Source organism: Phytophthora infestans, genomic scaffold (genome assembly GCF_000142945.1).
Source record: "Phytophthora infestans T30-4 supercont1.19 genomic scaffold, whole genome shotgun sequence".
Classification (NCBI taxonomy): domain Eukaryota; phylum Oomycota; class Peronosporomycetes; order Peronosporales; family Peronosporaceae; genus Phytophthora; species Phytophthora infestans.
The window spans coordinates 1147310-1160325 of record NW_003303740.1 but is presented as its reverse complement, the minus strand read 5'-3'; the positions used below and the strand labels follow the sequence as shown (position 1 = coordinate 1160325).

Below are 13016 nucleotides of genomic sequence, written 5' to 3'. Positions count from 1 at the left end.
CTTTTACCAGCCCATGTTACGCTCGAGAAGCGTGTAGAGTCTCTCGTTGTACGGCGCGTAGAAGGCAGTCAACTTGGCACGAACAGCGTCGTCGATGGGGTCGTACTTGCGCGTGTTCTTGGCCGACGTGTCCTTGATGCGGTGGTACGGCAGGTCCAAGAAGTTGAACACCTTGTCCATAGTAGTCTGTCAAATACAGGATAAGCAAGTTAGCAACAGAACAGTACGACAGAGCAATAAAAAGTGTGAAACATACGTAGAGGTTCTCCGTGGTCTTGAACTCATCCAGCGTCAGCAACAGCACGTTCTCCTTGCTATATGCTTCAATCCATCCCGAGAGCTGCAACGCGTATAGCCCACGCGCTACGAACGAGTGAGCGCCGTGGTCGAAGTCAAGACGCTTGTGCATGACCTTGTCATCAAACTCCTCGAAGCTCATGTCCGGATGCACTCCAAGCTTCGAGAGCTCTTGAATCTCGTCGTCCACGATCTGTTCGAAGCTGCGGCCCTGAAGATGGTGATGGCCACGATTGCGCTTCTGCTTCTCGGAGCCTTCCGTGTCCGCAGTCATCGAGTAGTGCGAATATGCGCGCTCTACTGGGTTACGCATGATAGCGAGGATCTTGCGACAATGTGGGATCACCTGCCTCATGCGAGTGAGTACAGTCTTTCCACCGAGCATGTAGCTGGGCGTGGCTTCGCCCGACATAAGCGACGGGAAGCGGTACAAGATGTTCCTCTCCAAAAACGTGTCCTCGAAGTATCGAAGGTGCTTCTCAGCGCCCTCAGGTGTCGACGGATCGGGCAGCTCTTTGTTCCAACGCCAGTCAAAGTAGTGAGTCTCCTTACGCTTGGCAGGCCACACGAGGTCGTGTTGCAGGATGTAGTCGTACAGAGAAGTGGTACCGGCCTTCTGAGCACCGATAATGACGAATGAGGGCGGCACGCGCTTGCCGTAGTCCGTGGATAAATCCACAGAGCGGCGGGTCTGCCAGACAGTTGTGCCCTGCTTGAGATCCATGCGGTTGATGGGGAAACTCTCGTCGACGTAGTCGAAGATCAAGTGGACACGGTGCTGATCCCAGTTGTTCTTGACACGATGACGGCTGATGTTGTTGAGCTCGTAGAGGTTTCCCTGCTTCAACTCGTAGCGCTGCATGTTCTGGTCGTTGGGACCCACCATGAAGTCGATGTCGGGGCTTGTAAACACGGGGATATGCATACGATGCGTGAAGTGTACCCATGACCCAGTATCGTGATGCACGGGGATGTCCGCTCCAGCAGGCATGGAAGCCAGGATACAGCGTACGATACGGTTTACGGGGATATTGATCTGCTCAAAGATTGGATCGAGCTCCTTTTGCCACGAGTGGAACCATGGGAACGTGAATACTTTCTGGAGATAGTCGTCGCAGAAGATGAAGACGACTTTTCCAATGCCCCAAGTGTCGTGGCCTGCGCGACGCACTGGAACGTTGTCCTTCTGGTTTGCGGGATCCCAAAGCTCCCTTCCGCCAGCCCGAATACGCTCCTGTAAGAGTGAGATGTCGATGTTCTCTTGGACCGGCACTACCATAGCCAGGGTTTTGGCTACTTCCTCAGGAAGCTCCTGCATCGGAACCTTCTTGTGTCTATTTAGCAGTAAATTGGTCAGCAAGAAGTTTGCTAATCAAATACATTTCTTAGCGAATTAACTGACGCACTCGAGTGGAACGTGGGTAAAAGCGGTCATGGCTTATCGGTAGACGATTGGAACGTCTTGATATTGTGTGTCAGGGCTGTGGCGTGGCGTAGTCGTAGCAGGAAGGTCGGGCGATGCGGTCCAGCAGATCAACATCTCCATGCAGCGGACTACGTCAGTCCATTGCCACACCACAGGTACATCAATATAGTGTTTTTCACACATCCACTAAAAAAGCTAAGCGCCACATTAAGCGCGCTTAGGTTATGAATTGAATGTTGCAAGAAGGTCGTACGTGTTCATCGGGCCCAGCCAGCCAACCAGTGGTCTCCCCTGCGTGGTTGGTTCCGAGCGCGGCCCAAGTCGCTGACAGTCTTTTTGCGGCGCCGTCTTCATCAAGTTTCAATTTTAAGACTAGCAATATGGTACGTTGTCTTTTTGGCGATTGATATGAGGCCAACGCCAATGCGCGCGAGCCCGGGTTGTAGTGGAGGTGGTCGTACTTCTTCTCGGCATTCTGGTCGCGGTGCTTGCAGCTTCGCAGCTGCAATAGTCTGCTAGTTATCAGGCAACAGAAATATGGATCTGTCTCCCGCGTTCCGCCCTCATTTTCGGCTACCAAGCGACGAGAATACTACGGACTGAATTAAGTACGAACGTTGGACGGATGTGATGCAGGTTAAAGCAGGTCAATAGCCGGGCAGGAGAGCGGGAGACAGATACTTGGGCAGGCACGCGACTTAGATCAGACATTCGCCCACCTTCTCTACGACCAGATACAGGCTCTACGAGTTTTTTTTTTTCTAACAGGTTGCCTTGTGTGCTGTGTGCTCTCGTACAGGGTATTGATCTTGTCGCTGGTGGCAAGGTCGTCGGCAAGAAGAACCGCACGAACCCCAAGTCGGACAATGTGTACCTGAAACTTCTGGTGCGCCTGTACCGCTTCCTGGCTCGTCGTACGGACGCCAAGTTCAACGACATTGTGCTCCGTCGTCTCTACCAGAGCAACACCAACCAGGCTCCTCTGTCCCTGGGCAAGGTTGCTCGCTTCATGAAGAAGCACGAGGGCAAGATCGCCGTCGTTGTGGCCACCGTCACGGACGACATCCGTCTTCTGACCGTCCCCAAGCTGACGATTGTGGCCCTGAACTTTACTGAGACCGCGCGTGCTCGTATCGTTAAGGCTGGCGGTGAGTGCCTCAGCTTCGACCAACTGGCCCTGCGTGCCCCCAAGGGCACCAACACGGTGCTGCTCCGTGGTGCCCGCAAGGCCCGTGGCGTGTACGCCCACTTCGGCCACAAGTCGACGCTCGAGTCGGTGCACACGCACGACCACGTCAAGCCGTACGTGCGCAGCAAGGGCCGCAAGTTCGAGCGCGCCCGTGGCCGCAGGAAATCGCGTGGCTTCAAGGTGTAAGCGGCCTAGCCACAAGCACACTGAAACCAGGCTTTCTCTGTCTTGTACCTTCGGACGTTGGTTGTATTGGAGGTCGTCTTCGAGTGGGGATTGCGGCAGCTGGAGCAGCAGTTCGGCTAGGAATTGCTGCGTGCTGGCAGCGAGTTTATCTCGTTGTGTGGCGCCTCTGCTGCAGTCGTGGAGACGGCTACGTGCTAATCAGCGGCTGGAATAAACAAAACCCAGGGAATAAAATTGAGACGCGCACCATTATTGTCTTCATCTCTTCTCTTGACTTGCAATTAATGCAAAACATACAGACAGTTACAGGCGTTTTTTTTACTAAGATCATCAACGTTTGAGGCGTGGTGCTTGTTTTGACTCATTTCCGACGCGAAAGAATGTACTTGAGCTTGGCGACGATCTCGGCTGTGGCAACGCATGCAACAAGATGTGTAGTTAGTCCTAGTAGCAAATGCCGACTGTGTTTGACGTACCGCATTCGTAGGGCGAGTCTGCAGTGTAGTCTGTGATGATCTCCTCGATGCTGTCTTTAAAGTAGATCTGGAATTCGGATGGATCTTGGTTGAAGCGAACCCACACCACACCAGACATCGGTCTCTCCGCCTACACAACAATGAATAGAGTAAGATGCCAGCACACACGCACAGCAACCGCAATAATTCAGCACGTACAATCTTTGTGGACTTGCTCGATGTGATGACGCGCTCTCCCACTTTGCGGTTGTAGATCTTGTTGAGATCGATACCCAGCATACGCTGCTGCTTCTTGCCGTATTTGTTCTTCTTGATAACGTGCCATTCCTTGAACATGGCTGCTGTAACATCGTTGAACATAAACGTCTCGGGAGGAGGACGGGAACGACTGTCGACATTTGCGGTTTCCTCCACGGCGGACGGAGCTGGAGCGGAGATCTGGGGAGCATCGGCGAAGATTTCTGATCACATACACGCGTCTCTTTTTAGTCTTCACCACATAAACAAACAGCAAGTAACTTACTCGTGGCGAGTGTAACTTCGTGGAGATTAAGTGGGCGCAGCTTGGTGTGCATATCGATCTCATCGCTGGCAAGGTCCAATCGTTCGCGGTCTGCTTCGCTGATCTTAAGCACATAAAGCTCTTGGAAGAGCTGGAGTCGATGCTTTTTGTTGAGTGTAGGAAGCAAGTCTTGGCCCACGGTCGTGCCGTCAATTGCCACCACCGTGTAGTCGTCGCTCTTCGGCCTAGACACATATCATGATGTAAGTGAGATGAAAAATTTATCAGTACTAAGAATAATGATAGTTCGCACATAAATATCTTGAGGAAAGCCTTGTCGTTTGGCAGAGGGGCCTTGGTAGCCGCAGCGCTGGGCTTTGCAGCTGCGGCAGGTGCAGCAACATCTACACAGCACAGTGGTGGTGAACAATCGACAAGGAGACATTTGGACACAAGGTTGACTGTACCGGCAGGAGCGTCGCCCGAAGGCGGACACGCGTCAGGACGCTCGCACAAGCAGTACTCGTGGCCTCCAGCATCACCGAAGTTCTTAATCTTCCTCGATCGATCCAGCGCTGTCATCAAATGTATCATATTAGCACGAAACGACACAAACAATCGCAGTTATGTACACAAACCGGGAAAATCTTCATCTGGAATACCGTCGGAGTCATGCAGTCGAAGTTCATAGCACTCGGGGTGACCATAATACAGTGTTGGTTGACGAGCATCCACTTGATGCACACGCAATAGCTCTTGAATAGCCTCATCCACTGTTGATACGTCGTACAGCTACAAAATATGACAGAAGTCAACACCATCTCTCCACATTTTGCCCCAATCAGAACGTACATCGATCTTCATCTCGTCTCTTGTTGGCAAGTAGATCGTCAGGTGCAGCACAGCGCCTCCATCCGCCCCCATCATAGGCGGCCTTGCACCACCCCCAGCTGCTGGACCCTTGAGGGCTTTATCCAGCATTGAGGACTCGTGGAAAGAGATCGGTGGGACCTCCTCCTTCTCAAAGGTAAAACCATCGTCCAACTTCTTCTTGTCTGCTCCGGACTCCTTGTTCTCCTTGTCTTCATTCTTCACACTGGCAGCCGCGCTGCCCTTCTTTTCAGTACGTCCAGCCTGGGTAGAAGTGCGTCGTCTTGACACGTTGCTGGAAGTCACGCTCTTCTCTCTGCCCTCTCGTGTTTTGACTGTTGCGTCATCTCCCGCCATCCCATTGTTGGCTGTCGAAATACTGGAGCTGTTTCCCTTACGTAGACCCTTGGGTGACTTTTTGCCTCCCGTGGGGGACGACGAGGTGGATGCCAGAGGCTTGAAGGCAGTCATCTTATCAATCCACGAATTGCGCAGCTGCGACTCCATTTTGGGCGACGAATTGTAGATCCGATCCACCTCCGAGTCTTGTCGATCATGGAATGTCGGGCTGTTGCAGGCCGCTAGCCGCATGAGCCCCACCATGTGGTTGAGTTCGCTTAGCTCCGTGAACTGCATGGCGTCCGCAATGTTGGGAATGCAATAGCACAACCTCCTTTGAAGAAAATAAAACACCACTCTAATTACCAGGTGAGCAGATACTCAAACGTTCTATAAATTACATATCTATGTGATTTAATTTGCGCTAAATACACATGTGTGTAGCCACTGCAATCTGCTCGTCAAAGCGTCGAAGAGAACCAGGCAATCGTCTCACTTCAGCATGTCGTCGACGGGCGCTGCGGCGTCTGGTGGGGCGGACGACGCGCTCTTCCCTCCGTCCAAGGCTGTGATCCTCATTGGCGGACCCAACCAGCAAGGTAACCATTTCCGCCCGCTCTCTTTGGACTTGCCCAAGCCGCTGTTCCAATTGGCGGGCCGTGAGATGCTCTACTTCCATGTCGAGGCCTGTGCGCGTGTGCCCAACCTTAAGGAGATTCTAATGATCGGATCGTACGACGAGGGCCTCTTCTCTCGCTTCTTCGACTCAGTTTGGCGCCGCTTTAACGTGCAGATCCGCTACCTACGTGAGGAGAAGGCGCTGGGCACGGCTGGCGGCATCCGCTTCTTCCGCGACGAGATTATGGATGGAGATCCTTCCCATCTCTTTGTGCTACACTGCGACGTGTGCTGTTCCTTCCCACTTAACGAGATGATGCACTTCCACTTAAAGCACAAGGGATCTTGCACGGTGCTGGGCAAGCGTGTATTCCACGATGAGGCCAAGAAATACGGCTGTCTGGTGGCAGACCCCATAAGTAAAGAGATTCTCCACTGGGCAGAGAAACCCGAGACCTTTGTGAGCGACATCATTAACTGTGGCGTTTACCTATTCGATGTGTCGCTCATGGACACGATCGTCAGTGTAGGAGACAAGCTCAGTCGACAGAGATTGCGCAGCGAGTCCAACTCAGAAGCCAACACACAGCACGACCTCAAGAAGCTCTTCCCTGAGTTTAGCAACCTCGACAATCTCCGGTTCGTAGGTGCTCTATGCTTTTATCGTGCTTTAGGCTAACTGTGATTTTTGTAGACTAGAGCAAGATGTGTTGCTGCCGCTGGCTGATCAACACTCCCTTTATCTGTTCGAACTTGGCGACTTCTGGTGCCAGATCAAGACTCCGGGCATGGCTATCACGTGCTCAGAGCTGTACATGCAGCGTTTCCGCTTCACAAACCCCAGCGCTCTAAGCACAACGGGAGGGAAACTGTCCCCAATTATTGAAGGCAACGTGGTGGTGGACTCGTCGGCCATCGTGCATCCCACGGCCAAGTTGGGACCGAACGTGACAATTGCAGCAGGTGTGACCATTGGCCCTGGAGTACGAGTTGCCCACTCGATCATTCTCGAGGGTGTGACCATCAAGGATCACGCCTGCGTGCTCTTTTCCGTCATTGGCTGGAACTCGATCATCGGCCAATGGGCTCGTGTCGAAGGGCAGCCGCCTAATGCATCGCAGATCCAGGTGCATTCAGCAGAGACCGCGCTGGTTCGCGATGTCACAATTTTCGGTGTGTCTGTTGTGGCCAACCCAGAGGTGATTATCCGCAACTGTATCGTGCTGCCACACAAGACTCTCACACAGAGCTACCACGATGAAATCCTATTGTAAAGAGCTTGTTGTTGGCTTCGCTCGTGGCTCCTAGTCAATCGGTTATAAACCACCAAAATAACATGGGAAAATAATCAATAGGTGTAGTTTCACATTTGAAATGTGGCGTCAAAGTGTCCCATCATCAGGTGCACCAGTTGAGTCATTTTGAAAAGTTGCAACACGCATGCACATAAACGTTTTTAACTGCTTTTAAAGCGAAGTACCAATCCTGCAGCTATTACACATTCTTCTGTTGTGGCCAACCTGCTCACAACCTCCACCCCGATACGTCAACTCAGCACCATCTTCTCTATTACTGCCGATTCGTTTTCTCCGCGTAAATTTGACAAGAGTACATGTAGTAAGGAATCAATCTTAATTGACAAGATTACATGTACATAGAATTAAGCGGAGTTTTACCGAATGCTTCCTCTGTCCGGAAATAAAGGGCCAGTTCGCACTGAAGTACGTCCCGAAATATAAGACGGTCTTATATTTCGGGACGTACTTAGGCCGTGTTCGAAAACGTATCGAAACGACGCGCTCGCGAACACGCCACCCTCGAAACGCAGTTTTGGTCGCAAAACGTCGTTTCGGACCCCATTTTCAAATTCATGCCCGGAGGTGAATTTTGTTTGGCCCGTATTTGGCTGGGGCCTAAAGCGACGCGTGTCCCCTCAGCACACTGACAAGATCCTGTTAGGCGCCAAAGTTTGCCATTTTTGCTTTGCGCGCACTGCAAAATCCTCCCCCTAACGACCCGAAGGTGTTCTCGATGAGCACACGAGACGATGCTGCTGCTGCCCAGCGTGCAACGTGGACTAGGGGCGAGGAGCTTGCACTGTTGGAGAGGTACTTTGAGGCACGAAAGGACCCGTCAAAGGCCACGGATAAAGGTGTCAAATCCAAGGCGTGAAAGGAGATCAAAACCACTTTGAGCACCAAGCTCAAGAAGACTGTGGACAAAGGTAACGGAAGCTTTTTAGCTAAGGTACTGCGTTTCTAATGTTCGTTCAGCAGGGCAATACAAGTCCAAGGTGCAGCGTCTGATGCAAGACTACGATTTATTCAAGGAGATTACGTCGCTGAGTCGATGCGGTACCTGCCCTCAAACGGGGAAACCTCTTCTTGATGACGACGTCTGGAATAAACTGATCGACGCCAAACCAACCAAGCTGCGAGGTCGCATCAAGGAGATGCGTAAGAACGGCTTTGAACACGCGACCATCTGCAGTCTAATTGCAGGTAAGCGATGCATTATTTTCTCTGAAATTAAACTAAACTCGTCTGTGCAGGTGATTTAAGAGCGACAGGTGCGGATGCGGAAAGCGTTCAGAGCCTGCTTGGCCTGCTGGAAGACGCCACGGAAAAAGAAGAGTCTGCATTACCGCAGCCCAATGGGACTTTACTTCCCAACAGTGGCGAGCAAAGCTCTGTGACCGACCCCGCTGCCGCGCAAGACCTCCACCCAAGTCACGAGCGTCGTGTCCAGACCGTAAAGCGTGTCCGTGATGGAGCTTCAAAGACGCGCCGCAACAAAAAACGAAGGCAGTCACCTTCTGGAGACTTCAATGAGGAACTTGGTGCGCTGTTAAAGACTTTTACCGTCTACATCAAATACAAAATGCGCCAAGAAATGGGTGACCAAGCCCCACAGTCCGACTCCGCAGCTTTTGCTGCATCGCCTTCGTCGGACGACTGAGCTCGAGATGGCGTATGATGACACGGGCTAATAACAGGCCAAGGTAATGTGCACGGGTGACCAACATGATAGTTTCATTTTCATCGTTCTCTTCAGGGACTTTAGTAACGTAAAGATGATTTTTTCATGATATTACTCGCTTACAGAACCACTTTCACTGCTGGAACTGCCTACTTGTCAGAATCACTCGTACCACTTGAAATTTCATCTTCGGGTATGTCGCTGTCATCTTCATTACCCGAGAATTCTTGATACTCCTCCCACATTGTGCCTGCCATCCACGATCGCCAATTGTCAGAAGTGTCGAAGTCATACGGAATCGGATCAAAAGTTTCATTTACAGCACGGTGACGACGCGTATCTCGACGACAAGAGGCGAGATCGGACCCAAGGTCCGATGCATCATACTCACGGATAAAGTTGTGCGTTAAAACACAAGCGTAAATGACAGATTTTATCGTCTTCATTTCGTAATCCATACATGTGCGGAGGACCTTAAAGCGACGCTTTGAAACTCCAATGGTACGCTCAATAACATTGCGAGCCTTCGCATGTCGTAGGTTAAAAAGTTCTTTTGGGTTGCGTGGGCGACCAGCATCACTAGTCGCCCACTCCTTCAGGTGGTATCTTACCCTTCGAAAGGGAGTTAACACCTGTTTACTTAGGCCATATCCAGCATCTCCTAGAGCGTAAAAGTGTTCTGGTAATTGGTCGAGCAGAGAACTCCATCGTAGTACAGTCGCATCATGCGCACTTCCCTCGGCTCCCGCATAAGCAAAACAAATTTTCATACTCCAGCTACAAAACAGTATCACATTGGTCGTGACAAAACCCTTGTGGTTTCTAAAGCGAGCTGTATCCTCAGTGCTCACAACCACTTGAAAGTGCGTTCCATCAATTGCCCCCAAGGCCTGGTGATAATAGGGGTGCTTCAACAAGAAAAACGATGGAACCTGCTTAGGTATCTCCATCGAGCTGTTTATCGCACGCAAAATCGCTCGAGTACCTCGGATTCTATACTTGTGAATCGTAGAAAACGTTAGATCAAATAGCACCTCTTGCATGCGGCATGTAGATGCCGTTCCAATCCAGTGGAGAGCCACCGCCAGTACCTCACGTTAGTTGCGGACGGTGTCAACGATGAACGGTTGGCAGAGCTCGAACAATGCGTCAAATGCGGCCACGTCCATCCTGAAGTGATCCCGAAACAGGAAGGAATTTCTCGATGAGTGAATGGCGTCAAAGAACCGCTGTCCGTCTGCCGTCATCAGACCTAGTACGCGCACCATATTCTCGTGAGCAGCCCGCCTCGACAAGCGGTGGTTCTGCACCAGTCGAGCACACACAACAGCAACAAGCAACAGGAAGATTTCGTCCAGCATTCGTTGTGAAGAGGCAGTCCGTTTGTCCAGGTGTGGGTGGTCAGGGTAAACTCTGGCTGCGTGCGAACAAGAATTGAGCGAAACGATGTTTCACATCGCTGGCCAAATCATCGTCAAAAATAGATTACAACTCTGAAACGCAGTTTTAGTAAAACGTCGTTTGCCGCGAACACGGCCTTAAGTGCGAACTGGCCCTTTATTTCATCGAACAGATTTTAAAGTAAATCAGGTGGTCTTATTAAGACCACCTGATCTACTTTAAAATCTGTTCGATTGTGGAATAGACCCATCGGTAATCTATCTGTCATTTATTCATTTTTTATCCAGATACTCGTTATTCCAAGCCTTGAGTTATTCCAGAAACTAAAGTTCTCTATTAGAGAACTTTAAATGACTGCCCAGGTCATATTTTAACAATAAAAAGCTACTGTGCTTTGCAATTATTAAAACATTTTTTAGCCTCTAAAAATAGCAGCTTGTCACCGTAAATGTGTGTAAAAAAGAGTCTTTCCCTAATTTTTAGCTAGATGTCTGTCTAAATCCACCTGCATATATTAGAGAACTTTACTTTCTGGAATAACGCAAGGCTTGAAATAGCGATTATCTGGATAAAATCTGAATAAATGACGGATAGATTACCGGTCGATATTTCAATAATTTATTCCAGTGGAATAACGCGACCCTTGCTATTCCACTGGAATATATTTCCCAACGAAGAAAATTCGTATTCCAGAGCTTGCGTTTTTTCCATAAACAAAAGTTCTCTATTGTAATCGATGTGGCCACGAGGCTACACCAGCAAACAGTGCCTTATGTTTGAAATGGTAAATCCTCCCAATTGGATTGTGCAGCTACGGGCGCAGTTGAGCCAGAATTGCAGATTCAAAAGTGCAATTAGCTGCATTACTGTAAATCAGCGTGGATCACGGTTTTATGAGCTCGCGTTATCGTAAATCCACCACCTGCTACTTATATATCCAGCAAATCCAATCTCGTTTTGCCAAAATTGCCGCAAAGCACAATAAGGTTAATTGTGCTACTAGTGTTGGGCACCTGAACTCTAACAACCATTCCCAGCGGAGATGTGTTATCACGCCGAGTCCGCTGTCACTACGCACATCGCTACTATCACACCATACCATCATGATTTTCCTGAAATCTTGTCTTCCACATTCCGACATTTCCAGTTACCGATTTGTCAAAGCGCTCCGTAATGGGTGGTAAACTTCCACGGCGATGCCCACGTACATGGCGCTTCTCCTACCATGGTGAAGCTCGCTAACCAGTCCACAGCCTTATTATCTGCTCTGAAATTATGAATCCAATTTTCCACGGAGCATCGGTCTGACATTTTGCGCACTAGCCAAAGCCAATGCTGCAATTTTAGGACTTCGGTGGACGCCTTCTCTTTAGTAACCCCAAAATCATTGCACTGTTGTTAACTACGCGTATGTGCGTCCATCCACCCGCTTGAGTAGACGGTGAAGTCCAATGAATTCGGCGACATTGTTGACCATGTCTGGATTTCCAAGAGCTATAGTCGCGATCCACACCACTGTCTGCGCTGCCGTAACCGAATCCACTTCCCGAATTACACTTCCAGTTACACCGGATCCAAGGTTGCCCCCTGGATCGACCATGAAGAACCCGACTACCTGCCTCCACATATCCTCAGAGACTAAGGGGGTTGAGCAGTCCGTAGACCACTTTGCAATAACCTGATCGATGATATCCACTTAGCAATTTTAATCACTAGTCAGCGGGAGTAGCCCTTCCCAACACCTTCGGAAGGTGTCGATGACTACCCCCGTCGTGGTGTTCAGCATCGCCGCTTCCGTTGGTCGTGAGCCCATCTCCGCATTTAGAGCTCTAAACAGCAGGCTCCCAATTCTGCGTCGAGAATTGGAGAGTCATTCAGAGGAAATCGATGGTACGGTAATTAAAGCATGCATTGTGTTTTATAACTATTCCATTCTTCTAGACAGTAGTGACTTAGACCCTCTCAATGCGATCGTAACAACAAATGAGGAGATTAATTCTCTAGACAATAAGATGGTGCATCATGCCAACGATATAGATGAAGTTGAAATGCCCTACCAGGTGAATGAAGCGATAGCACAGTCGAGCGCAAAGAAGCTACGTTTAGGAGAGACCAAAAGGAGCTTTTACTTACGGCAAATATGCGCTATCTAATAAAACCTACTGAGCTGTACCCCGACGATGCTGCACCAAATCTCCTACAATGGTGGCTGAAGCATCAACCTTCGCGTTAAAAGACGAATAATCCGTGCACAGCGCGGAAATGTCGTTTGGACTTCTGATATTCCCGTTTCATAGTCTCTCGTTTCTGGAGTAATGACTCCAGTCAACTTCTCCATCGAATTACAAACCCGAGCAAAGGAGATTTGGTTAATGTTTTCTTTAGCTAAAAGATGTAACAATCTTTTGCCTTTTTTGAGGAGATTGCTGTCAACACTTGCTGGCGATGAAACTTTCCTAAGAAAACACCCTCCCACCGGTGAGGTGACGTGAGCTACCCCCCCCCCCCCCAATCAGCTCACGCAATTTAAAAACGGCGCTTAGCAATTCACAAGAAAGGTCCCAGTAAACTGGGAACCTGGGTGCCCGACGGTGTCCCGTCGCTGTGAACATTTCTTGGGCGAGTCTCCACTACATAGATAGAAACAAAAAATAGTTATATGTAGAACATTTTTTTACACAACTTTTAGTTCACAAATACCTTGTACGGTTTCACCAGTGGCTTGAGCTAGCA

At 49.9% G+C, this 13016-nt stretch overlaps 4 protein-coding genes across 4 annotated transcripts; 2 read left to right on the top strand and 2 right to left on the bottom strand.

Moving 5' to 3' along the window:
- Positions 1–3: 3 nt before the first annotated feature.
- On the bottom strand, positions 4–1821 carry PITG_11100 (uncharacterized protein; the record flags this gene model as incomplete). The annotated part of the gene is made up of 4 exons (XM_002901828.1): positions 4–186; positions 257–810; positions 850–1631; positions 1704–1821. 3 exons carry the CDS (start codon positions 1613–1615, stop codon positions 4–6), a joined length of 1503 nt encoding a protein of 500 aa, XP_002901874.1.
- A 205-nt stretch (positions 1822–2026) lies between these two features.
- Positions 2027–3359, top strand: PITG_11099 (60S ribosomal protein L18-2; the record flags this gene model as incomplete). The annotated part of the gene is made up of 2 exons (XM_002901827.1): positions 2027–2106; positions 2523–3359. 2 exons carry the CDS (start codon positions 2104–2106, stop codon positions 3096–3098), a joined length of 579 nt encoding a protein of 192 aa, XP_002901873.1.
- A 100-nt stretch (positions 3360–3459) lies between these two features.
- Positions 3460–5608, bottom strand: PITG_11098 (uncharacterized protein; the record flags this gene model as incomplete). Its single annotated transcript, XM_002901826.1, has 8 exons — positions 3460–3506; positions 3575–3704; positions 3773–4035; positions 4098–4321; positions 4390–4480; positions 4544–4651; positions 4715–4868; positions 4929–5608. 8 exons carry the CDS (start codon positions 5535–5537, stop codon positions 3460–3462), a joined length of 1626 nt encoding a protein of 541 aa, XP_002901872.1.
- A 131-nt stretch (positions 5609–5739) lies between these two features.
- Positions 5740–7275, top strand: PITG_11097 (mannose-1-phosphate guanyltransferase alpha, putative; the record flags this gene model as incomplete). The annotated part of the gene is made up of 2 exons (XM_002901825.1): positions 5740–6542; positions 6598–7275. 2 exons carry the CDS (start codon positions 5788–5790, stop codon positions 7175–7177), a joined length of 1335 nt encoding a protein of 444 aa, XP_002901871.1.
- Between the last annotated feature and the right edge of the window lie 5741 nt (positions 7276–13016).